Source organism: Pseudochaenichthys georgianus, chromosome 11 (assembly GCF_902827115.2).
Source record: "Pseudochaenichthys georgianus chromosome 11, fPseGeo1.2, whole genome shotgun sequence".
Classification (NCBI taxonomy): domain Eukaryota; kingdom Metazoa; phylum Chordata; class Actinopteri; order Perciformes; family Channichthyidae; genus Pseudochaenichthys; species Pseudochaenichthys georgianus.
In genome coordinates, this window is record NC_047513.1 from 3,432,355 (window position 1) to 3,458,728 (window position 26,374).

Genomic DNA, 26,374 nt, shown 5'->3' on the forward strand with positions numbered 1-26,374 from the left:
GGGTTGAATATTATTTTGATTCAGTTTAGCAATTTATTTTGAATACATATTTTTCCCTTTTATATTCTGATGAGTCTTTTTTTCAGTTTCGGATTTTAAGCTTTCAGATTTAGAAACATTTGCTTTGAAACTGAAAGAAAAGTCCTGAATCTGAAAGAATAAACAATCCAAGTAATATCCAACCTTCATTTTTAAATACGTCATAGTATTTTACAAAGTTCAAAACTTTCAAATCCATTTTATTTTTTCAGATGAAGCTTTTGGCCCAGATTTCGCTCCATAGTTTCACAGGTCCTTTAAAGTGAGGAAAGATAAAGTGTCTGGTATGTGTTTTCATATTCTCAGCGCCAAAAAGAGGAGAAATATAAGAATGGTTAAACATTTTGTATGGATATCAATCTCTTGTCAATTATTTAATAAAGAGCTACGACTTGGTTAGCTTAGAAATAGAAAGACATAGCTTAAAAAAACAAATACATGAAATATAACTTTTGAATCTAGACATTACAATGTGAACAATATCATTTCACTGACTCCAATGGGAATTTGCACTGTGTACTTTTTACACAAACTTCCTGCACAGAAGCTCTATCTTATGAAGACAGATGTATGGTCCACAGTGTTCCTCCTCCTGAGGCCAGGTGTGTCCCCACATGGTGCTCCTAGTCGGCCTCTCGCTGTAAGGAGAGGTAGATGTCGGACTGGAGGAAGCGGGGATAACAGTCTAGGTCCAGGAGGGAGAAGATGCGTTTCTGAGCGAGGGACAGCGAGGCGTGGGACGGAGCCTGCAGCAGCTGGAGGGACAGGTCCCTGGTCTTACTGTCCAGGTTCACCTGCAACAAGACCACACGGTAAGCAAGTAGTACACTAGCCTATTACACAGCTTAGTTGAATACCCAATTTTGTTTGGTCAATTTGGACATACAGTAGTCTTTTTTTATAGCAGACCACTGCTAAGGACGCTCTAAATAAGGGACTATGTGCACCTGAAAACACCATGAAATACTTTCTGAATATTAATGTTTATATTTTTTGGAGAGCACCAGAGGTGGGACCAAGTCATTGTTTTGCAAGTCCGAGTCAAGTCTCAAGTCTTTGCGCTCAAGTCCGAGTCAAGTCTCAAGTCTTTGCGCTCAAGTCCGAGTCAAGTCTCAAGTCTTTGCGCTCAAGTCTGAGTCAAGTCTCAAGTCAGGATGGGCAAGTTCAAGTCAAGTCCAAGTCCTAAACTTTGACAAAACGAGTCTTAAACAAGTCATTATGTGCTTTTCACCAAATGTAATCACATCGATCAACAGAATAATACTTAATAATCAAACTGCTCTTTATTAGTCACATTAATCATTTAATAATCCATTTTCTCTCTGCTGGTAAAGTAACGTGTTTTTTCTATTTTAAGAGGGAACAGTAAGGTAAGGCTACCGTGACGGTTTGATTCAGAAGGAGTTTAATGGATAAGATCCCTGATGTTGAGGTGACCAGAATGTTTATTTCCAACATGTTGTAAGGGACCCACAATCTATCTTTATGCCAGGGATAATGTGCAGCCAGGCGGTCTCTATAAAGAACACCTGCATCTAGATCCCTCTGCAGGTGGTACTTTAACTATATTTTGATGCCAATACTTTTGTACTTTTACTTGTAACATTTTGAATGCAGGACTTTTTATTGTAACCGAGTATTCCTACACTCAGGTACTTTTACTCAAGTACAAGATCTGAACTTCTCCCACCTCTGGCAATAAATCCTGAGTGGTTACCAAAATAAAACCCTGCTCTGAAGGTTATTTTCATTTTACAAATCCTGCACTCAGCTTTGCTTTCTCTAATATCATTGAAAAGCAGCCAGACGCTGCTTCTTTTTTCGGTTTTCGCTCATTTCTTGACTTTTTCTGACGCACTTGCATTTAAATCCGGCTCCCCCGTCGCTCTGTGCAGCTGGCCTGTACCACTGCACCTGCTGTGCCCCCCACCCTTCTTTCACATAATGGTATGATCCTAGTGTGTCCTCGTATATGATTGGCCGCATGGTGGCCCAGCTAAATAAAGACCGCCCCTGCCTGCAAGGATTCTCAGCAAGAGTAGGAGCGGCTGAAGATTCTGCTCTCCCCGACGGGAGTCTGCTCTTCTAGCGGCAGCTCGCGATCGGCGTGTTGGAGACCTCAGAATTAAATGATCAAGTCACCTCAAGTCAGAAGGCTCAAGTCCAAGTCAAGTCCCGAGTCATTGGTGTTCAAGTCCAAGTCGAGTCGCAAGTGTTTTGTGATTTTGTGAAGTCGAGTCCAAAGTCATCAAATTGGTAACTCGAGTCTGACTCGAGTCCAAGTCATGTGACTCGAGTCCACACCTCTGGAGAGCACAATACTTGGATTTATGATGGCTGAACTGGCCCCAGTTAAGAGGAAGAAGAAGATCTTTTTTTTATTTTTAAAACAAATTGTATTTGCATTTGTTTTAAAACGTACACCCACCCTGCAAAAGAGTCGGAACAAAACTAATACATTACACAATCAAATAAATAAACAGATTTCATGACTACCAAATAAATATCATTTGAAAGCGTTTTACCCATTTAAAAATATCCTCTTTTACACACTTTAAAAACAAAAACTACACCTATCCTTTAAAACTTCAATATGAGAGAGTCATTCTCCCCCAGCGAGCTCAGAACCTGCCCCACAGCCCACACATCCAGAAACCCCTGCAGATGATTGATCAGCGTATAGTAAGTAAGTAAAACTTTATTTATACAGCACCCTTCTCAACACGGATGTACAGCTTTACAGTACAGTACACAGGACACAATTCACAGTACAACTATAACATGTAGAATAAAAGGCATAAAACAGCAGCAGGTAACACATAGGATAAAACATACGACAAAACACCCATAATAAAAAAAAAAAAGACAGCCACTAACTCACCTCCTCCGACGACCCAAAGGCCTGTCGGAAGAGGTGGGTCTTTAACCGCCCCTTAAAAATCTCTATTGAGGCCGAGGTTTTTATTATTTGGGGGAGTTTATTCCAAAGCCTTGGGGCCACCGCCTCAAAGGCACGGTCACCCTTAGTCTTTAGCCTGGTTCGGGGCACCCTTAGGAGGCCTTGCTCAGAGGACCTCAGGGCCCGGGTTGTGATGTGCGGGTGGATAAGGTCATTGATGTAGGCTGGGGCTTGGCCATGGACGGCTCTATATGTGAAGACCAGTACTTTGAATTGGGTTCTGAGATGGACAGGGAGCCAGTGCAGGGCAGAAAGGATCGGAGTGATGTGGCATGTTTTTTTTGGACCGAGTTTTTTTTTTAGTACGCATGCTCCACCCTCAGACGCGCTGCCACCAGCCCCCTCAGACAGAGCACTGCATCCGTCCATCCCACTCCAGCAAGTTGGTTCTTCCTACTTTTCCAGATTGCAAATTTTGCATTAGCAAACAAGAAATGCATCAATAGTAGGGTTTCCTTCTTTTTCAGGATGTATTTGGGCCCATGGACAAAAAGTGGTATGGAGAAAACCTCCCCGAACCCTTCCACCCACCCCTGTAACATTTTTCTTAAGACCAGCCAATCTGGGACAGGACACGACTAAATGCTCCAATGTTTCTGCCATAAAACAGAACGGACAGCGCCCCCTTGTGCCCGGGTCAAAACGAGCTCTGTATTTGTTAGTGGCTATTGCACCGTGTATAATTCTCCATTGGATGTCAGCCATCCTTTTCTCAACCGGAGCTATATACAGGATCCGCCAGCTGCCCTGAGGGGAAGAGCCCAAACACATCCGTCCACCTCGACTCTCTGACGCCTGCGAGCGAGCTGAGGTTTAACACCTTTACACAGCTAAGGTATAGCTTCTTCCCATTGCAGGCGCTGAACTTTGCAGGTGTTAGAGTCCCCAGTGATAGCAGGAGACCCTCCTCCTTTCTCCACTCCCCCACACTCAAGGAAGGAAAAACATAATCATGTCCCTTTCTCCACTGGTCAGCCAGATCTGCATCCAGAGCAAAAGTCCGGTGGGATGGCGACAGCGACTGCCACACCTCATCTACCAGGTTCTCCAGAACTCGGGTTGATCGAATGCCCGTCACCTCAGCCAGTTTTTCTGTGGAGACCCCCGTCAAATGGCCAAGTTTTACCACTCCCGCTTCAATGAACGCGTTCTTTAGGGTGGCTGAAGAGAAAAGGGTTCCAGAAAGAAACCCAGTGTCAAACAGTGGCTCCTCAAACAGCCACATCCCAGGCCGGGGGTCGGGTGGTCTGGTAAAACTCAGAATCTTCCAGGCATTGATGACTGAGCAGTAAAAAGGTGCAAGTCCAGTTATCTTCAGTGTTGTGCTAGTTACTGAAAACCAGTAACTAGTTACCATTACTAGTTACTTCATTTCAAATGTAACTCAGTTACTTTACTGATTACTTACACCAAAAAGTAATGCGTTACTGTGAAAAGTAACATTTTAGTTACTTAAAAAAAGGGCTCCCATTATATTAATGCCCTTAGCCTTCATTTCAGTGCTGTTATTGCATTGGAGAATAATACAATCTGTTGATCAACTTGACATGCATTATATGCAATCTGGATTGCATCGATATTAGCTGGCTTTACATTTTTGTATATTCTTTCTCCAGGTAGTTGGAAAAAGTGTTCCGTCCCATATGCCGTGTGCCGCCCGGACATGCTATCATGCTAACTAGCTCCCTGAAAGCGGGTGACTCCACTGTAGCAATAGCCTGCATGTGTTCTACAACATACCGTGCAATGGCTTTATCGACGTTCCCCTGGCTAGCAGTCCCTTGGTTAAAATCCAGCCGCTGCTGCTTAGGTGCAGGTGCAGGTGGAGTGGCGTCGGCTGAGTCTCTGTGGTCTTAGCTCCTAGCTTCGTCCCAGCATGTTGTTTTTGCAGATGTGTTAAGAGATTTGAATGACTGGTTTGGGCAGTAGATAGGATCTTTGACCCGCCAGGACACAACTTACATTTAACTAAAACTTTCTTTTCTTTGTGCTCGACAAAAGTGAAATAGTGAGAATATCTCCAGGTGGAGAAACTAGACTTGAGCTCCGCCGCCGCCGCCGCCATGACAGTCTTGTTAGTAAACAACACAAACACGCCCACAGCCCGTCTCCGCATGTGACACAGGAAGTATCTAAGTACATTTACTCAAGTACTGTACTTAAGTACAGTTATCATCTCTGTTCACCTGGCTGTTGACTATATAAAAAAACGAACGGAGTAACGCACCATGTAGTAACGGTAACTGAGTTACTGCATTTAAAAAGTAATGCGTTAGAGTACTAGTTACTGCCAAAAATAACGGCGTTACTTTGTCACGCGTTACTTTGTCACGCGTTAGTCCCAACACTGGTTATCTTGTACGCAGGGGCCTTCAGCAGAAACAGGTGTTTATCAAAACCAAAGCCCCCCCCCTCCAGAGCAACAGCCGGGCCATAGCCAGCCAGCAGGGAGAGGCACCAGACAGCAGCCGCTGAGCTGCCTGCAGTCTAAAAGCAGCAGTCCTTGCAGTAATGTCCACGAGGCCCTGCCCCCCCTCCACCACGGGCAGGTACAGGACCGATGCTGGCACCCAGTGATGACCCGACCAGAAGAAATCCACGAGGAGCCGCTGCAGTTGTTTCATGAGGCCCGGCGGTGGGGTTAACACCTGCAGTCTGTGCCACAGAGACGAGGCAACCAGATTGTTGGCGACAAGAACTCTTCCCCTGTAGGACAGCTGGGGGAGCAGCCATTTCCATTTGGCTAACTTAGCTTGCACCTTTCCCAGCAATCCCTCCCAGTTCTGTGCCACCATGTCCTCGGACCCCAACCAAACTCCCAGGACCTTTAAACCCTTGTTTCCCCAGCTAAGGTTACCAGGAAGACTGGGCCTATTTCCTACACTCCACTGACCTACCAAAACTGCCTCACTCTTCTCCCTGTTAACTTTGGCTGAAGCAGCCTTCCTGTACAAAGCTAGACTGTCCTGTAGCTCCTGGATATCTCGCTGACCCTGGACAAACACACTGACATCATCCGCATAAGCTGATACAACCACCGGGGGGGCCTGAGCTGACTCTGGCAGACACAGGTCCCTCAGCCGGTTTCTAAGTCTGCACAAAAGCGGCTCGATGGCAATACTATACAATAGGCCTGAGATAGGGCAGCCCTGCCTGATCCCCCTTTTAACTGGTACAGGTCTGCTCCGCCCTCCCCCCACCTTCACAACACAACATGCATCACTGTACAAACACTTCACCCAGGACAACAAATGCTCCCAACACCAAAAGCCTGCAAAGTGGCAGCCAGAGACGTGTGATCCACACGATCAAACGCCTTCTCCTGGTCAATAGAAATAATAACATTTATATCATACAGTTTACAAACATCAAAAGTGTCTCTCATCAAAAACAAATTGTCCACAATTGATCTGCCAGGGATGCAATATGTCTGATCAGGACCGATAAGAAGTTCGATAAAAACCTTCAGTCTGTTAGCTAAGACATTTGACAGTATCTTATAGTCCGTACATAGGAGAGCCACAGGTCTCCAGTTCCTCAGCAGGGTTAGGTCTCCTTTCTTAGGCAACAGTGAAATCACTGCACGCCTACAGGAAGCTGAAAGAGTCCCTTTCCCAAAGGACTCCATCAACACTTCTAGCAAGTCATGTCCCAGAATACTCCAGAAATGTTTAAAAAAGTCTGCAGGTAAACCGTCTATGCCCGGAGCCTTGCCGGAGGCCATCTGTGTCACCGCAGAGGTCAGTTCCTCCAGCGTAATGTCAGAGCCCAGGGTGTCACTTCCGGCTGGACTCAGCTGTGGAAGACCCTGAAGAAGTTCATCAGCAGCTTCCACGTCACAACCTTCAGCTTTGAACAGGTCCGTGTAGAAGGACACTGCATGCCTCCTCATCTCAGCAGGCTCAGAGGTTACCTGTCCATCGGGGAGACGCAGACATACCATCTGCTTCCTTTGGCCCACAGACCTCTCCAGGTTGAAGAAAAAGGTGGTTGGTGCATCAATGTCTCTCATGGAAGTGAAACGGGCTCTGATCAGAGCTCCCTTGGCCTTCTCCTGAAGAAAACAGTTAAGCTGTTGTTGTTTTAGGAGGGACTGTTCTATATTCCGAGCAGACACACTCTCTAACTCTCTGATCTCCCTCTCTAACTGCTCTATAGCTCTCCTAATGTGTGCAGTTGAGTAGGCTGTATACTGTTAGCAGAACACTCCAACCTGAGCCTTTCCTACCTCCCACCACTGACTCAGGGAGGGAAAAGACTCTTTCTTTGATTTCCAGTTGATCCAAAAGAATTTAAAATTCTCACAAAAAGTCAAATCTTGTAAAATGTTAACATTAAACTGCCAGAACGATCTCGGCTTCTCTGTGTTGGATACAACCAGATCTAAAGAAACTAGCTGATGGTCTGTGAAACCAACCGGTTGGATGTGACAGTTCACTGCACGAGTAATACAAGAAGCAGACATGTACAATCTGTCTAGCCTGGCTGCACTGACGCCCCATCTAGCATTCTCATCCAGGTGTATTGTTTAACAGAAGGATGCTTCATCCTCCACACATCCACTAAGTCAGCCTCTCTTATCACCTGTGACAGTAAAAGGGACGACTGAGGATGCGGCTCCCGTCCTATTCTGTCTAAAGTGACATTAGTGCAAGCGTTCCAGTCCCCCCCCAGTATCACACACTCCCCCTGTACACTAGTGTCCAACTCATCTTTTAATAACTGAAACACAGATACACGTGCAGGGCCCTGATTGGGTGCAGACACATTAATAAAAGTGAAAAAGAACTCTAACAGTTCCACCTTCACCATCAAGGCTCGACCTGCCACTATCTCTGTGCTGGATCACATCTTAACATTTAGGCTGCGGCCACACGAGGACGAAAACGGCTAAACGCATAGGATTAACGCAAACGCAAACAAGCTTCCGTCCACACGCAATAGTTATCCGGATAGTGTCTGTCCACACGAGACCGCTCCGTTTAGCTCCGACCGCTGGAGAAGCTGCAGTACATATGCCGAGCCTGTACGTGGCGCTGTAACTTCCTCCACAAAAGCAGCGAAGAAGAAGGTTGTCATGGTTGCCCTTCTGTTTATTCTCCGCGGTGGGGGCCGAGGGAACCGGGCAGAGTTTTTCACCAGCCAGCGTGTATTAAAGTTTAAATCTTCCGGACAAAATGATAAAAGTGCCGGTCAAAGGTCTTCTTTGTTATTTATTGAGCTTTAAAACAAATGAATAACGACTCTATATAATATAATGATAAAATACACGGAGCCTCTCTTTTTCCTCCCTCTCTTCAGACAGCGTCAGTGTCTGTCTCATGCAGCAGCTCATCCAGTAATCAGTGACCCAGCCGACAGTAAAAATAAACATATTTATAACTAGTTTAGGGAGTTTGAGAGGTCATTAAAATAGCTAAGGGTGATGATCTGACTTGAAGTGTGTGTTTTGCTGCAGAGGGAGGAGCTGCAGGTGGGCAGAGCTGCGTGTCTCCGTCCTGTCAGATTACACTTCACTCGCGTTTAGGTCCATATCGAGAGAAAGATAAATAATCTGAATTCAGTGTGCAGTTTACTTTGACGTGGGGGTGAGCAGCAGAGGTGGGGAGAGGCGGGGCTATTGCCTCATCATTATTGCTGTAGATGTTGCACAAACAACTGTAGCATGGTCAATAGCGTCCGGAGCACGATAGCAACTCTGCGATCCGCCATTGTTGTTGTTGTTGTTGGTGGCGAAACACTTCAGCAATGGCGCGGGGTAAGCGGAGGTGAGCGGGAGAGGTGGGGAGAGGCGGGGCTATTGCGCAATCACTATCAGTGATCTGAAAATGTTCGGATAGGGCGTACACACGGAGCCGTTGGACCCCCCAGAGAGTGGCGTATGCCTTTCTATCCATCTTGGGACCCGTTATCGTTTCCTCAGTCGTTTAGTGCCGTATTCGGTCGTCCTCGTGTGGCCGAACGGTCTATATGACACTAAACAGTAACGTAAACGACCGAATTCGTCCTCGTGTGGCCGCAGCCTTAGAGAAGGGGAGAAAAAAACAGCTACTCCAGCACTAAGGTTTGAGCCATGACTGAGTACATACTGACCCCCCCAGTCCGTCTCATTCAGGCTATCACTGTGCGTTTCCTGCAGAAATATCACATCTAATTTTTTCTGATTAAAGACCTCCAACACTAAAGCTCTTTTCTACCCCTGTTAATGTTTAAAGAAGCAACCCTTAAAGCCTGCATTAGAGGAAGGAGATAGAGAAAAAGAACAGACGGGTACACACAGCAGAGAGGAGACACCCAGTGTTGCATGATCATGTTGACATTATTTAGACCTTTTCAGTTTCCCCCCTTTTTTGCTTCCTTTCGGAACTTTTCTCATATTAGTGACATGCTTCCTGAGACGATAGCGTCTCTTTTCATCCAGCAGGTCTAACCCTACAACTTTCTGAAGAGTGCTCACTGTGTGAAGAAACTTGTTAGTGTCAGGGAAAAAGTCTCTCACTTCCACTGCCTTGCCAAAGGACTCATCTAAAAAGACATTAATCTCTTCCAAAGAATATATCTCTGCGTTATGAGAGAGACTATCTGCAACTGAAACACAGTCAGAATCCCCCTCACCGTCTGTGTCCATCTCTGTCACCTCATGAATGTCTGCAGCCTGTTGAAGCTCTGTTTGCCTCCCAGAACCAGACGGCAGCTCCTGCTGCGTGCCAACAGCCTCCACGTGTCCCACAGCCCCGGTCCTCACCTGTCCCGCTACATCATCTCCCACCCGTTTACCTGTTTCCACATGTTCTCCTCTCACACTCACCACACTCTCTACAATCCCCGTTTCATCTCTCACGATATTCATCTCTCACGATATTCATCTCTCACGATATTCATCTCTACTTCATCCGCAGCCCCTGGGGCCCCGGCGGGTGCAACAGCAGCCCCCGCGACACCGGGCTCCGCGGCCGCCAACCCAGCGGCCGCCAACCCAGCGGCCCCGGGCCGCCCCAGCGACTGGCTCGGCGGCCCCGGCGGCCCGGGCTCGGCCGCCCCGGGCTCGGCGGCCCCGGACTCGGCGGCCCCGGACTCCCCGCACTCAAAACACTTTACGTTCCCTGAGCTCGCATAAAGCATATAAAAACCCTCTTCATGCCTCACCCGGAAAGACACATCTAGTGTCTGAGTGGGACAATTCAGAAACATGAACACCTGTCTCCGCAGAGATTGGACATGTTTTAACTTTTCATCCTTACACCCCAGAGCAACAGTGCGGAGATTACTGGCAAACTTACCGAAACGCTTCAGCTCCCGTTCCAGCGCCTCATTCGGGATGAATGGAGGAACGCGTGGACGGTGTCGCCAACGGCGAAACTTGAATATATTCCTCGTTTACCATTAATCCGCTCTCAATAAGTTCGGTTACATATTTCTGGTCTTTCAAAAAGACCACGACCGCTTTGTTCATGCGGGAAGCATAGGAGATGTTTACATGACCTACCTGCTCCCCCACAGCCAGCAGCACCTGCTCCACTGTGCTTGCGGCCTGAGCCACCAAACGCACTCCGTGTCTCAGAGACACCGGCGGCGCCCCGAAGGACGCCATCCCCGCCACGAGGCACGGAAAAACACTCACGAAAAAATATTAACCGTACTTGGAAAGAGTACAAATATCCCCACGTAAGATCATACAATTAAAGAAACGATTGAAACAGAAACAAACGAACTAAAAGTGAAAATCCCTCTTCCCTCTTCAAAAACACACCTCCACCACAGAAGAAGAAGAAGAAGAAGAAGAAGAAGAAGAAGAAGAAGAAGAAGAAGAAGAAGAAGAAGAAGAAGAAGAAGAAGAAGAAGAAGAAGAAGAAGAAGAAGAAGAAGAAGAAGAAGAAGAAGATAATGAATAGAGGTTAAGGACACAGAGAGCTAGAAGACAGAAACTAGCAGAAGAAGACAGACAGGAAGTAAACACTAAAGGGAACAGCAGAAGAAGACGGACAGGAAGTAAACACTAAAGGGAACAGCAGCAGAAGAAATATCAATCAATCAGATCGATGGATTCCAGAGAAGAGAAAACTTTGAAGGCCTTTTTCTCAAAATGATGACTCGGTGACAGTCATTATATAATGTGACATATTTCGCTTAATATTTGGAGTACAACAACAATCGTGACATCATTAGAAAGCTAGGGATCTCCTCTTTCCAGCCGTGTATACAACTCAAAATGTGTCTTCGGGTCAATGCGACTGATTTCGATAGAGCAGGTCACATATACCTTTTATAATTCAATCAAATGTAGCCCTGTTTTGACTCATGATTTATACTGTACCTGTACACATATATCACTTACATTATTCAATACATCCTTTGTACTGAAGTATTCAAAAGTAAAAATGACATGTGTAATATAAATGATTTGCTGTGGCCAATTGTTTTCATTGCATTTACAGACCCGTGTAACTCTCTGATGCCACCCAAAGAATGCACTGACTTGCTTGTAGAACCACGCTACACAAAGCAGATAGCAACAGGTATAACATCTTTGCTGAGCCTAAAGATAATCATAAATAAATAACATAGTGCAAATAAATATATTGCAATGCTCAAAACAGCAGCATCCAACCGCCTCTAATCATAAAACAAAACATAATACAAATAAATGTAATGCAATGTGCAAAGCAGCAGCATTCAAGAGTCTCTAATCCTTGGATATTACATGTCACTGCATGCATGCGTAGCGCGGAGATCATTATCGTTCTGTCTTGTATTACTTATCAACAACAAAAAACGGCTCGGGTGCGAGCCGGCTCCCACCGTTCGCGACCGACACATCATTACTAAAGGGAACAGCAGAAGAAGACAGACAGGAAGTAAACACTAAAGGGAACAGCAGAAGAAGACAGACAGGAAGTAAACACTAAAGGGAACAGCAGAAGAAGACAGACAGGAAGTAAACACTAAAGGGAACAGCAGTTGAAAACAGACAGGAAGTAAACACTAAAGGGAACAGCAGTTGAAGAAAGACAGGAAGTACACACTAAAGGGAACAGCAGTTGAAGACAGACAGGAAGTAAACACTAAAGGGAACAGCAGTTGAAGAAAGACAGGAAGTAAACACTAAAGGGAACAGCAGTTGAAGAAAGACAGGAAGTAAACACTAAAGGGAACAGCAGAAGAAGACAGGCAGGAAGTAAACACTAAAGGGAACAGCAGTTGAAGAAAGACAGGAAGTAAACACTAAAGGGAACAGCAGAAGACAGGCAGGAAGTAAACACTAAAGGAAACAGCAGTTGAAGACAGACAGGAAGTAAACACTAAAGGGAACAGCAGAAGAAGACAGACAGGAAGTAAACACTAAAGGGAACAGCAGAAGAAGACAGACAGGAAGTAAACACTAAAGGGAACAGCAGAAGAAGACAGACATGAAGTAAACACTAAAGGGAACAGCAGAAGAAGACAGACAGGAAGTAAACACTAAAGGGAACAGCAGAAGAAGACAGACATGAAGTAAACACTAAAGGGAACAGCAGAAGAAGACAGACATGAAGTAAACACTAAAGGGAACAGCAGAAGAAGACAGACAGGAAGTAAACACTAAAGGGAACAGCAGGTGAAGAAAGACAGGAAGTAAACACTAAAGGGAACAGCAGTTGAAGAAAGACAGGAAGTAAACACTAAAGGGAACAGCAGAAGAAGACAGGCAGGAAGTAAACACTAAAGGGAACAGCAGTTGAAGACAGACAGGAAGTACACACTAAAGGGAACAGCAGAAGACAGGCAGGAAGTAAACACTAAAGGAAACAGCAGTTGAAGACAGACAGGAAGTAAACACTAAAGGGAACAGCAGAAGAAGACAGACAGGAAGTAAACACTAAAGGGAACAAAGAAGACAGACATGAAGTACACACTAAAGGGAACAGCAGAAGAAGTCAGACAGGAAGTAAACACTAAAGGGAACAGCAGAAGAAGACAGGCAGGAAGTAAACACTAACGGGAACAGCAGTTGAAGACAGACAGGAAGTAAACACTAAAGGGAACAGCAGAAGAAGACAGACAGGAAGTAAACACTAAAGGGAACAGCAGAAGAAGACAGACATGAAGTAAACACTAAAGGGAACAGCAGAAGGAGACAGACATGAAGTAAACACTAAAGGGAACAGCAGAAGGAGACAGACAGGAAGTAAACACTAAAGGGAACAGCAGAAGAAGACAGACATGAAGTAAACACTAAAGGGAACAGCAGAAGGAGACAGACAGGAAGTAAACACTAAAGGGAACAGCAGAAGAAGACAGACATGAAGTAAACACTAAAGGTGACAGCAGAAGAAGTCAGACAGGAAGTCAACACTAAAGGGAATAGCAGAAGAAGTCAGACAGGAAGTAAACACTAAAGGGAACAGCCGAAGAAGACAGACAGGAAGTAAACACTAAAGGGAACAGCCGAAGAAGACAGACATGAAGTAAACACTAAAGGGAACAGCAGAAGAAGACAGACAGGAAGTAAACACTAACAGGAACACGGTAGTGGGCTCTGAGTTTAAAGACAGTGAACAGACTTACACAGTCTGCTGTCATTTTTAAATCAGTCAAATATATATATTTTAATATATAAAACTCTTGATTTATTTAGTAAGTAGCCCTGTGATACGTGCTATAATGTGCTTCACATCCGGATCATGCTTGACTTCTTTTGGAACATGTGTACCCCTGATGCTAACTAAATGACCTCTAGATGGTAACATCATCTGTTCACGAGTGCAGCCAATCACCGGAGCGTTATCTATTTCCACAGGAAGAGCTGCTGTGCACACATCACAGCAGTCTCCTGTTGTATCTGAACATTTCCCTTAGTTGGAAATGCACAGTTACTGGACTGGAGCAACACACCAAGTGAGAATGAATGCCCTTATGTACAATAGTTATATAGTAAAACATAACATCGACACAATGGACACTTCATGGGCCAAAGATGTAGAATAGTTTACTCTTTTTTTAAACCACTGATCTGGTGCAAGCCATTTCAAAGTCACTGCTCTTACAGTATATCATTTAGTTAATCCAGCACCTACATTAGGGGAAACATTGACATGAGGAACTTTTTTTGTTTTACTGCTGAACTTTACAATTTCTTCAGAATACTATTGGAATAACTGAATGTATGTGAGATTATGTTTTAACTCATTAGAACTAGTAAATGTCCTCTAAAATAAGTGGTTCTAAAAAAAGTCTTCATAGCAAGAAATCATGTAATAATAATAATTCTGCAGGTCTGTTACGTCCCCAGCTCGCGTAGGGTAACAGGGAAGCAACAGGAAACCAGGTGTTCTTGGTAAGAGGTTGGTTTTAATAATAAACTCAAAATAAAGACGATATAACCAAAAATACAGGCTCTTAAAACCAGCTATCTGTTCACAATAACGCTACACAAAACAAAGGCCACAGATTATCACAGTCAGAGCGCACTATGGGCACTTAAGGCTAATAGTGAGGCGTCTCGCACAAGTTCGACGCCGTCCCAAAAATCTCGACACACAATACACATAACGACCAGGGTCGTCACAGGTCTCCCTTGAAAAAGAGATCAATGATCTCAAGGGACAATCTGGATCGATAAAGGTTTGAAATGAAACCATGTACACAAACAGTTTCCCCTCAGCCTACCTGAGCTGTTGCTGTTTAGGTCATTGTCAACTTGTTAGGAATAACATCAGATGCTCGCAGGTTGAGGGCGTGAGGTCAGTTTGGTGTAACCTTTACACTTGTCACACATGTTGTTCACTTTAAGTCATTTCCTATCAGTAGAAGAAAAAAGAAAATACTGATGTGTTTCCAAAAGGTTGTTTTTTCTGGCACGTCTTGCTCTGCTTGTGCAACGCAGTCTCTAATGAAAGCTGCTATTGATGCAAGCTGTGCCGGTAAAGCTCACACGCCTCCACAGGGGGACCGTGAAAGTACCTTTCATGAGACAGGACTTGAATCACATTTCCTGTTTGATGCAGAGCGGTCTGAAAACCTTGGCTGCATGACGCTAGCTCGAACATAAGAGTTGCGTACCTCCCGCGGGGCTCCGGGCTTGATGTAGGTGCTGCCGATCTCCTTGGCCCTCCTCTGCAGGCTGAAGTTGTTGGACGAGTGTTTGTACTGCTCGCAGGCCAGATAGAACTGCAGGTTCTCCTCGCTGAACTCAGAGCGCAGGAATGCTCCAAACACCGAGACCCCACCTGAGAGGAGGAGGAGGAGGGACACATGCAAACGTCACTTTAAGCATGCTACAAGCAGACGCCCACACAGAACACTGACGCAACAATCTTGCAGGCCTTGTGAGCACAACACAAACACACACAAGTGTTGCCAGCTGGGAAGTTGCTCAGGTTCGTTTCTAAACGTTGGCACGCACCGTTCATTTCTATTCGTCCCGTGTCAGGCTGTCTGGGCTTTGATTCGTGGCTGGTTATCAATCTGAGCTTTCAAACATGACTTTGTACAGAGGACAGTGTCAAAGTGCTGACACCACATGTAGGTATGCCACAGCTCACACACTTCAGCTGCAGAGAACAGCACTCTACATGAGCATGCACTGATAAGGGCGAGCCATCAGGCAGGCTCGGTGTGCGTTAAAGGCAAAGAGTCCGCAGAACGTTACTGAAGCTTAAGTTCATCAATGCTGAAATAAAAGACACGGTGTTCACGTTAAAGGCCCCGTTATGCTCATTATCGGGTTAATGTCACTGTGTAGTGTCTCTACGTGTCTCCTTGCTTTAATGTTCAAACAGCGCTTTCTTTTTCTCACACTGTCTGTGCTGCAGCTCCTCTTTTCACCCTCTGTCTGAAACCAGAGCCCAGTCTGCTCTGATTGGTTAGCTGGCTGGCTCTGTTGTGATTGAGGGAACAGAGATATTAGCCTTTGCAGACCATTTACATGCACAGAACCCGATATCACACGCGGCAGGAAAGAAACCCCCAAAAGCCGAAGAGAAGACGAACACAATGTACGCACATCATTGATACTAGGCTTTACTGGAAACGCATTAACATAAAGGACACCGACAGACATTAGCCTAATCCTACACCGGTGCAGGAATTAAGTTATTTAGTAGGCAAAAAGAAGTTAGCAACGCGAGGGCTCCGTCGTTAAAAAACAATGTATTTTACCATTGGACATCAGTACATTGTCATGTTAACACCGCTTCTTTAGATTTGAAGCGTAAATGCAAATGCAAGACGTCAAAATCTAACTAGGCTAAAAAGAAAACTACTGCCTGAGGTAAAGGCGGCTAATGTTCCGTGTGATGACGTACAGATGTCTCATTTTGCTTCCTGTTAGCAACTGCCGTTTGAGAGACACAAAGAAACTTCAGACTTTCACCAGTCAGGTATTTGCTGACGTGTTGTATGACGTAGAACAAAAAGGTTCAAACCTCTTCATCTCATTTCAGGTATCTAACCACACCTGCACTACCCTCAGCTAAAGTTATCCACACAGCAGATACATAAATGGAAAGTATTTAAAATATCCTGTGGAGCTATCTGTATTATCAGAGTGTTCAATCAGGACTCGCCCTGGTGTTGTTCAACCCGGTGACGTGAGTGTGTCAGACACACGGAGAGTACTGGAACACACCACAAACAAGCCGACCAGTGACAGAGCGGTGACTCAGGAATGTACCCGTGTAGCAGTCATAACAAATGTTGCAACCACTATCCCTGTTTACGTCAGGCCAAACATCCTGTAGCTGCAGGGAGGGACTTATACCGCTGCTAACTAACCGTTCTATTAATAGGCAGCAGGGTCCAGGTAAGTGCTGGTCTGTCAGCTTTATTGCCCAGCACACAGTAACCAGTGACGTCGGCTCGGATGTCCACACCCTGCAGCAGCCTGGGACTCCTGACACAGCAGGGGAACTTGAGACAGAGTTGCAGTTGCACCAACATGTCTTTAAAGCAGAAGTCGACCATCAGTCCAAATAACAGGGTGTAGGTCAGGGGTCGGCAACAGGCGGACCGCGGTCCGGATCCGGACGCCGACCTATACGGACCCGGAGCTATAATCAATACATTAATAGGGGATTTGTCGGCTCCTCCCGCTTTTTTAACGCTGATTCGTGTGACTTGTGTAATTCGTGTGACTTGTGTAATTCGTGTGACTTGTGTAATTCGTGTGACTTGTGTAATTCGTGTGACTTGTGTAATCCAGTTCTCTCGGTTGTTCAGTGATTTATATGAAAGTAATCAAATCAAACAAATGGTTCCATCAATCAATGAGTGATGTTCTGAATACAACTCTGGTCTCAGAGTAAGAGGACTCACTTTGGCTGAGCAGCAGGGTGTTCAGAGACTCCGCCCATTTCTCCAGCTCCTCCCGACTGAACTTCCTCTTCTTGCTGTGGCCCACCTGGCTCCACTGCCGCATGAAGAGGAGGCGGGACCTCCGCTCTGTCACACTGCGGATCACATCATTAGAAATACTGACGCAGGAACAAATGGATCTCATCTTGAAGACATCCAACATGTGTCTGAGGACGGCATTTAAACGTCTTGAGTGTTGTGAGGAATTGTGCCGTTTAATGCAGTGTTCTTGTGTGTGGATATCCATCTGAATTAGCAATAGTCAAAATGAAGCTGAATGAAAATAAAGAGTATGCTGACCTGTCTTTCTGCTCTGTGTTGGACAGGTTTGGGTTTGAAGACGGAGGACTCTGAAACAGACAAGACAAAGTCAACTGGAAGTCTTCCCTGTGTCCAACTCACTGGAACCCCAATAGAGGGGTGCAGGAATTAGTCCTGAACTCCAGAATGAGTTAGCAGTTTAGACATTCCAATTTCCTTGTCTCAAAGTCAATGTTTTTTTAAACTTTGTTAACGTTTTTGGTTCGATGCCTGAAATGAGATGTGTGCTTAACACAAGCTACCCCACTGGTGAAGGAAGCGTTGGGGGTTTCCCCTCTCCTGCAGTGTGCTATCTAGGTGTGTGTGCTATCTAGGTGTGTGTGCATGGTCTGCAAAGGCTCGAGAGTTTCTCTCACATCAAAGCATTTCACAGTCGAGACACACAATGCTAATATGAAGCTGAACATAAGCCGAATAGGGACCCTTTAAAGCTCAACGTCAGTGTTTTATTTTATGCTTAAACTATTTTAAAACAGGCATAAATATGTGGAGTGTCCTAAACTAAACGTGTAAGAATCACACATTTCTTTGTTCTACAAACTAACTAACTAACTGAGCTTCAGTACTGACGGATGATAGCCTGTAAACATGTAGGATAAGACAAGCAGGATATGGTCATCTACTATATGATTGTTTATCATCTTGTGATCAATGTGTACTTTTCTTTTAACTATTCAAAATGCAACTCCAGATGCACTCAAGGGCTTCCCTGCTTTCAACTCCTTCACATGGTGAGTCCCAACGGGGGTGGGGAGCGATCCGATGACAGAGTGAGGAGATAGATTCAGATCCAGACTGTAGTGTGTGTGCTGCTCTACAGACTGAAGGAGCCCCACCTGTCCGAACAGACTCCGGAGGTGCAGCTTGGCGGAGGACAGCTTGTGCTTTTGGTTGTGCCTGTGATGCGCTTTGAAGGAGAAGGGGATGGTGGAGGCCCCTCCTCCACCAGGGAGCATGTCGTCCCTCTCCATGCTCTCCGTGCTGCCCTGGGCTTGGGGGACCAGCTGGCCGTCGCTGTAGGCCCTGCAGCCCTCCCCCATGAGGCCCACACTCAGGTGGTTCTTGTCCTGCTTCCCCAGCTCACTCAGGGTCTCCACGCTGACGCTGTGCTGCTTGGTCAGCTCGTTCACCCCCCCCTCATCGTCACCCCCTTTAGGCTCCAGGATGGTGGGGGTCAGGAGGGTGGAGCCCCCGTTCAGATCATCGTCCTCCTCTGTGTGAGGGGTGTAGGTGCCAGAGTCCCGGTTCCTCTGAACATCCTGGGTATTCAGGGCCATCCTCCTCCAGGGGAGGAAGTCCAGATCCAGGAGGTTCCCCTCGGAGCTGAACCTGCGCATGATGGCTGTGTGCAAGAAAGGGATTGGCCAGATATGAGTTTTAGGAGAGCTGCAGTGAAGCAACGTGAGTTAGTAAAGCAGGGGGTGTCTGCTCACTAAATGGCAGCCCACTTTGGATTCAATGTCCCTTTAAATTCTGAATTGACATTCTCACACAAATGTAAAAGGAATAAAAATACAGTTTAAAATAAATAATAATAAATTACTGTAATGCATGAGAGACCGACAAATATTTTACTATCACCATTGGCTTTGTTGGTTTGAATGTTTTACATTGACTTACTACATGCTTTATGTAATGTTGTTTAAGTTCATGAAGATCACTTGTAGCATGATGTAGGTCGCATTCACACCGCGTTACTCTGGTGCGAACCAGATAGTTTGTTACATTGTTTCATTTTTGACTCAATTCTTAAGTAATTAGCCCCAAAAAAGGTGGATTTATGACTACATTTGCATGACAATGTAAGTTACAATGTTAAGATATTATACATACATTTTTTCTTTACCGTAAACATTTAAATATTTGTTTTCCTATTTTTCTATCCATATTTTTGGTGGGACGAGATTTTGGGAAACACGTATAAAATATAATATCTAGAGTAAGTAAAATAAATCAACAATTACTCTTACTTGAGATTATGTGCAAATCAAAGTCTGATATGATTTAGTATCTTATCATTTGTATTTAGAAATTCAAGGTTAAAACAACAGCCTTTACGGAGTAGGCTATAATCATATTAACTATAAAACGAATACTTTTAGCTCAGTATTTGAACTTTCTGGTATACCTTTGTATTTTTGTCGTCGCGAAATTTGTGTCCATTGTTTTGTTTTTGCCCAAAAAGGCTTCCTTAAATAGCTACTACAGATGAACATAAAGTAGGCTACTGTACTGTTATCACTGGACAGATTATGAGGAAGTAGAACTGCATTATACTCGTTTTATACTGCTGACAGTCTAAATTAATGACATGGCACCCAGCCCGTTAGCCCTTTATCACCGCTGCACCCTGAACACAACAGTTGAAAACGCCAGTATTCACCTGTTCGTCCAGCGGGTTTAGACCGTTGAGACTCTCTCCATGGCAAACAGTCAGATTCCTCAAGATTCCATGAGCGACATGGGCACGAGCTCAGGTTTCCGGATCCAGCAGAGTCGTTTTCTGGCCCGAGAGACAGAGAGAGGCTGGACTGCAGAGCTGTACCTGGATCAGTCGGACCTCAGCACTCCACACGGACACAGACTGGAGAAGCCTCACGGAAGAAGATATAACTTCAGGTAAAGTTCCACTTGAGTGGCCGAGAGGCTGCCTCCCCCTCCTGACTGCCGCGAGACACACCTTTACTCTGCCTGAACTTGTCTTAGACAACTGAGACTCCTGCAGGACACACACACACACGCGCGCACACACACACACACGCGCGAGACTCACTCACGAGAATCACACACACGCACGCACACACACACACACACACACACACACACACACACACACACACACACACACACACACACACACACACACACACACACACACACACACACTCACTCACGAGACTCACTCACGAGAATCACACCAACACACACACACACACACACACACACACACACACACACACACACACACACACACACACACACACACACACACACACACACACACACACACACACACACACACACACACCTTCACTCTCACAGTGTGTGTCCTGAAAACACTCCACTGACAGGCAGTTTCAGTGTTGACAATACATCTCAGTGTGTGAACAAGTCCAGAATAAATAAAGCAACAGTTTACACTACAACAAATCAAATATGACAACACGTAATACACGTGTATACTACTTGCCTACCACACGTAGGCTACTACTAGTGCTACAATCAACAATAATAATAGAAAATACTCATTATAATAAGAATTTATTTGTATACTTTTCTGAATGTATAATCTGATATGGAGACAAACTTTAAAAACCTGGCACGTTCGAACACTTGAAATAGAAACACTTTGTCAAAGTGGCCAAAACAGAAAGGCGCTCAGGCATGAAACGGACGCCTCCCTTTGGGGTCCTTTGACGTTGCGTTCACTGTCGTGGTTCATTTTGGGAAATCAAGAACAATTAAGCTAAAAGGTCAACCCAGAGCCATTTAATAGAAGAGTTACGACATCTCCGTTCACTCCAATGGACCACTTTTTTACAGCAATGGCGGATCGTGGAGCCTCTCAATCGTTCCCCGGAAGTTAGCGCCAAGGCTGGCAGAGCTGTGGAGTTGCAGCATAATACACCGTTCGTGACGGACTTTTAAAGGTAAGAAGAAGTTTAAAGATGTATATTGCGGATATTATCAGTACATCTGATTCAAATGAACATGTGTATTAAAGGATGTCAGTGGATTATCCCTAAATTAGTAGATTTAGGGAACGTTTACAGATAACAGATTAAGCTAGCATACCGAAGCAAGTTAGCAACACACGTTGAACAGCCTTTTAATTGTAAATTCCGTTCTCTTAATGTCATTTCGTCCAACATGTTGAATTAGAGAAGAGGGGCTTCTAAACGGGATTGTATGCGGGGGTGGAGGGAGTTAAATATTAGATAAATATAACTTTGGTGCGTGTAAGAGTGAGTGTTTTTAGCAGAGCCATATTGTGTCCTTGTGATTCTGTTGATTATTACCTGTCTGTATAATGTTGCAGCTCAGCTGATTCTGGATTGATGGCAAAGGGAGAGGGACTTAAGTGAGAGTGAAAACACAAGGTACGTTTAATACTACTGTTTTATATAAGTAAACACGTTATCTCCCCAAGGCATTTCCCATCCAATAGGTGTGCTGTGTGTATAACCCTTTCTCCTGTCTGTTGCTCCCTCTCTCAGCACAAGAACCAGAGGGGGATTCAATGGAGCCTGAATACCTGCACTGAGACCCTCACTCTGCACCCTGAGTCTCAACTCTCAGTGTTTTTCAAGCCTTTCCCTGTTTTTTTGTATTAAACAAAACATTAAGCTTTCCCAATGGTGTGGTTTTCGTTTTGTGAAAAAGTGCAAATGCAGTGTTTGTATATAAATCACATTTGTTGCTGTTGGTCGTGAAATTGCTCCTGCTGACTTGAGCCAGCCATTTTTTCCTCCGCTCTGTGTCAGTGGGGAAGCCGTACATTCGTACTCCTTTCTCGGAGCGATTTGAGCATCCCCAGGCAGCACATCAAACCATGGTGGCGACTAGGAGGCAGCACAGCAAACCATGGTGGCGACTAGGAGGCAGCACAGCAAACCATGGTGGCGACGAGGAGGCAGCACAGCAAACCAGGACAACACGGAGGAAAAGGCACCGACAAACTGCATGATATGCTCTTCTATGTTTATTGAATTCCATGTATTTGCAATGGATGTTCCTAAAGCAACACATTTAACATCATCATCATATCCTGTCGGTCTCCTGTCCTTTCTGAAAGCCATAAAGACAACATTAGTCATTTAGATAACTTGTGTCCTCAATTACCATGGGATTACTGAAACTACCATGAATTTAAGAAAATGGTAGAAATGAATCCAATCTGAATTTTAAAGCATTACTTTAGATCCCCTCCCTCTAAATGTATCAATAAACATTAGAAAGTGATGCTCCTGACTACCATACAAGTTTAAGAAGATAATATTGGTTTGAAAGAATTCAAAGCTATAAATAAACAGCAACAGGCTCTTTAACCAAGGCACTGTTAGTAACATGTAAACTAGTTGTTCACACTAATCCTAATATTATCACTTAATATTAGCAAATTCGATTTTATTTTTGAAAACATATTGATGTAAATACATACACATATCGATTTGTTGTATAAATATTGCAAATCAAAACCTTTATTCACTAATAATTACCAAAAATCGAAGTTCTATCTCCTGTTATCAATGCATTCACATTGCCCGCCATGAACTTCCGGGGAACGATCCCTCGTCTACATGAACCACGTGACGATAACCGTTTTTGGACTTCCGGTGTCGTAACTCTTCTATTAAATAGCTCTGGGTCAACCCATTCTGAAAAGTAGTTTATTTTTAAAATAATGTTTATATCGAAAGCATTACCTCCGTTAAACGTGGACAACATTGTCCCCGCTGGAGAAGCTGTTATCACTGTGACTTCCCCCGGTGACTGAGATAAGCTAACGTTAGCTGGGTGGCTAACATGCTAAAAACAACAACAAAGCAATGAACTTCCTGTGAGCTCAGTCTGATGAACCTCTGATCGGAACACTTTATCAGATCCATGGTGGGGGAATTCGGTTCTTAGCTCGGTACTTCTCTCCTCCACTTCCCATATTAAACATTATCCGTAATGCAGCATAATAAACTGCCAAAAGGCTCATACTTTATTATTGCACAATAAGAAAATATGTTATGCAATGAAAATATATATTTTTTCAAAACGCTGGTGCATTGTTTAAGACTGGTTTTCATTTGGGCTTCTTTCATTGTTCTTTATCTTAAATATATGTGTATTAATGCAGTAGGTGGACACCTGTTTTATTAAACAAATGCTGTGTTTGCTTTTCATTCATGTGTTAAACTAAAACAGCAGGAGAAAAAGAGAATCAGGTGTAATCAGGGTGTATTACTTTGGTACCACTTTACAATAAGACTACCCTTATAAAGGGTTTACAAATAATTTGTAATTCATTTATTAATTATGTTGTGAACACTTTATAAATCATTAATAAGCTTTTATAAGACATAAACAGGGCAACTGTGACCGGTTGCTTGCCAAATAGTGAGCCCACATTAGACTGCTAAGCCTTATTAGAAATGGTAGTAACTCATTAATAAATGGTCATAAAGAGATGCCAAGAAACATCAAGATGGATGGGGGGAGATTAAACTCGGTGAACAACAGATACCAAGGTTGTTGGCTGATGAAGAAGACGAAGTAAGCTAGTGCCAATATAAGGCTTAGTCATCTTGCCAAATAGTGAGCCTGTGTTGATGTAGAACTATGTTAGAACTGGTTTATAAATGGTTCTTAATGATTAACAAAGTGTTCATAACCTAATTCTAAACCCTTTATGAATCCTTTATAAGGGTAGTCTTATTGTAAAGTGGTACCCTATGGGACACACTTCAGGAGCACACTGTGGCACCATCTCACTGTACACATGGCCTCAAAGTGCGTCCTGCTCTGCTGCAGACTGACGCCCCCGGCTGAAGGCTGTCAGAACGGACACCCTGCAGACCGTGGAGCTCAAACAGACCCTTTGCTGTTGGAGACAACATCAGGCCAGAGCAAGAGAGGAGAGGGCCACAGGACAACACATGTCATCCCCCTCTGTAGTGACAGCAGGCTGAGCATTATAGCATGAGATACCTTGGATTATTGAAGAAAACGAATAAGAACTGACAGTTGAGTTAAAAATTGTACTATAATAATAAAACTCTGTTGTAAAGTCTGAGTGTGCCAGTAAACGTCTGAAAATTATATAAATGAAGTTGAAAGAAGAAAACGGTCATATTATATTATTATAATATAAACTTGAAAGTTCAATGTCAAATGTTTCAAGTATTAAAGTCCTAATGAGAAAATGGTAATTGTCCGTGGTGTAACAGTGATGCAAGAGAAACAGACATGTGCATTGTAATGTTCTCATATGAATTTCCTTTCAACCTTTTTCTTGAAATATGGCTATATATTTTTGTTAAAATGGCTTTATGCCTTTTTCTCAAAATATGAGCTTTTTCTCCTGAATAGAGATGTTTGTCTCTTTGCAGCAGTGAGTCATGAGAAGTTCTTTCCTCTGCTACTGAGTCGTTTCATTGTATATCTGTACAAGGCAACACTGTAGATGAGATCATATTCATAATGACGTGCAGTGATGTCATAGCGCTGCGTCGTCAGGAAGGTAGTGTTGCTTGCCTTGACCACAAGGTTTGGAGTTCAGATCAAGCTAAAATGAAGCAGTTGGTGTACATACATGAAGCAAGTCAGACATTTTATTGAGGATTCTTGTTTCAGAAGATGACAACGTGAGAGCAAGAGTTTGTGTTTCAACATAGAAAGTCATTTCGGCAGTTACACCCCTGGGATATCATGTTCATCACATCATACATAATATCATGTTTATATGTAGCACTCTTTCTCTGCTGTCTCACTGTGACTTTATTTATGTTGTAGTCTGGTAATGGATGCATGCTTGTGATAAAGGAAATAGACTCATACCTAGAATTAAACAATGTCCCTATTGGTAAATGTATTAGCCTTTGTCTCTTGCCTGTGAGGTTCCACTGCCCCCTGGTGATGAGTGAGGGCATTCTCAGTCACCACTGCTGCTGCACATCCTCAGTCACAAAGAGAAGCCTTCCTGAGCAAAGACTTTGCAAAAATGATCACATATGTTCATAGGACCACAGAAGAAAAATCACTCTACATTGAACCCACCCAGGAGTTAGGAGCAGGGGTCCCTCGCAGAGGTTACAGAAACTTAAAGCCAAGTTAGGAGGGTGACTTTAAAAAATGTATTCCATAAAATGTCTAATGAGAAAATGTAATCAGTATAACCTAATCTGAGAATCACAATTGAAAATTAATGTAATCTGATTACTTTCTGTTACTTTTGGATTTCTGCAATATCAAATGCAATGTGAATAAAGACAAGAGAAAATAAATAAAAATAATATGTTGTTTACATACAATAGAACAATGCGACCTTAGAAAAAAACAAGACAATTAGTCAAATAAATGTGTCCTCTTATTATAGGCTAGGAATACAGAATAGTTTAGTTGCTGTTTAGGAATGACATGAATTAAAAGAAACGATAGTATTTTTGTTTAATACATCAGGTTCCGTCTACTGCATTTAGAAAGAGAAAATATCTCTGATATGTTTTGACTCCATTTATTTAGAAACTCTCTATGTTAACAAAGTCAATTTAACATTTGGCTAAACTTGTCAAAATGAATAGATCATTATCTATTTATTTTTACAATGCAGAGCACTTCCTTAAGGAAAGTTAACTAAAACAGATGGTTGATGAATTTCAGTCTAGTGTCTAAATAAATACAATAATGAAATCTGCAAGGCCTTGATATCGATGTTTCTTTATTGATTTAAAATCACTTTACCGCATCTTTTCTTGGTAGATTGGACCGTGACAGCTGGCTCAGGTGACTCGGCACAGGTCCCAGACCAACACGCACCTTTTCGACTGGCTTTCATCGTGTGATTCATGTTGTGTTCTTATGCTAACTGTTGTTTTAATAGCTCGATTTTTAATGCATCCTTTATTTATTTTTCACCACTGTTATGTTTCTTTGAGCATCTGATAAAGCGATTGGTTATAAAATGAAGTAGTATTATTGTTACGACTCTGCAGTGTTTGAATGTTTATTTAGTTA

At 43.8% G+C, this 26,374-nt stretch overlaps 1 protein-coding gene and 1 long non-coding RNA gene across 3 annotated transcripts; one reads left to right on the top strand and one right to left on the bottom strand.

Moving 5' to 3' along the window:
- Positions 1-218: 218 nt before the first annotated feature.
- On the bottom strand, positions 219-20,463 carry LOC117455043 (regulator of G-protein signaling 1). The gene is made up of 6 exons (XM_034094393.2): positions 20,034-20,463; positions 18,487-18,992; positions 17,630-17,679; positions 17,291-17,424; positions 15,038-15,204; positions 219-833 (listed from the first exon to the last, which is right to left on the bottom strand). The coding sequence occupies exons 2-6, from the start codon at positions 18,985-18,987 to the stop codon at positions 663-665; spliced, it is 1,023 nt and encodes a 340-aa protein (XP_033950284.1). The 5' UTR covers positions 18,988-18,992; positions 20,034-20,463; the 3' UTR covers positions 219-662.
- On the top strand, positions 20,182-22,001 carry LOC139434820 (uncharacterized). Of its 2 annotated transcripts, none has more exons than XR_011644117.1 (4): positions 20,182-20,269; positions 21,194-21,300; positions 21,690-21,750; positions 21,868-22,001. It is a non-coding gene; the product is annotated as an uncharacterized lncRNA (long non-coding RNA). The 2 variants fall into 2 exon arrangements; XR_011644118.1 differs by having other exon boundaries at positions 21,695-21,750.
- Positions 22,002-26,374: the final 4,373 nt, after the last annotated feature.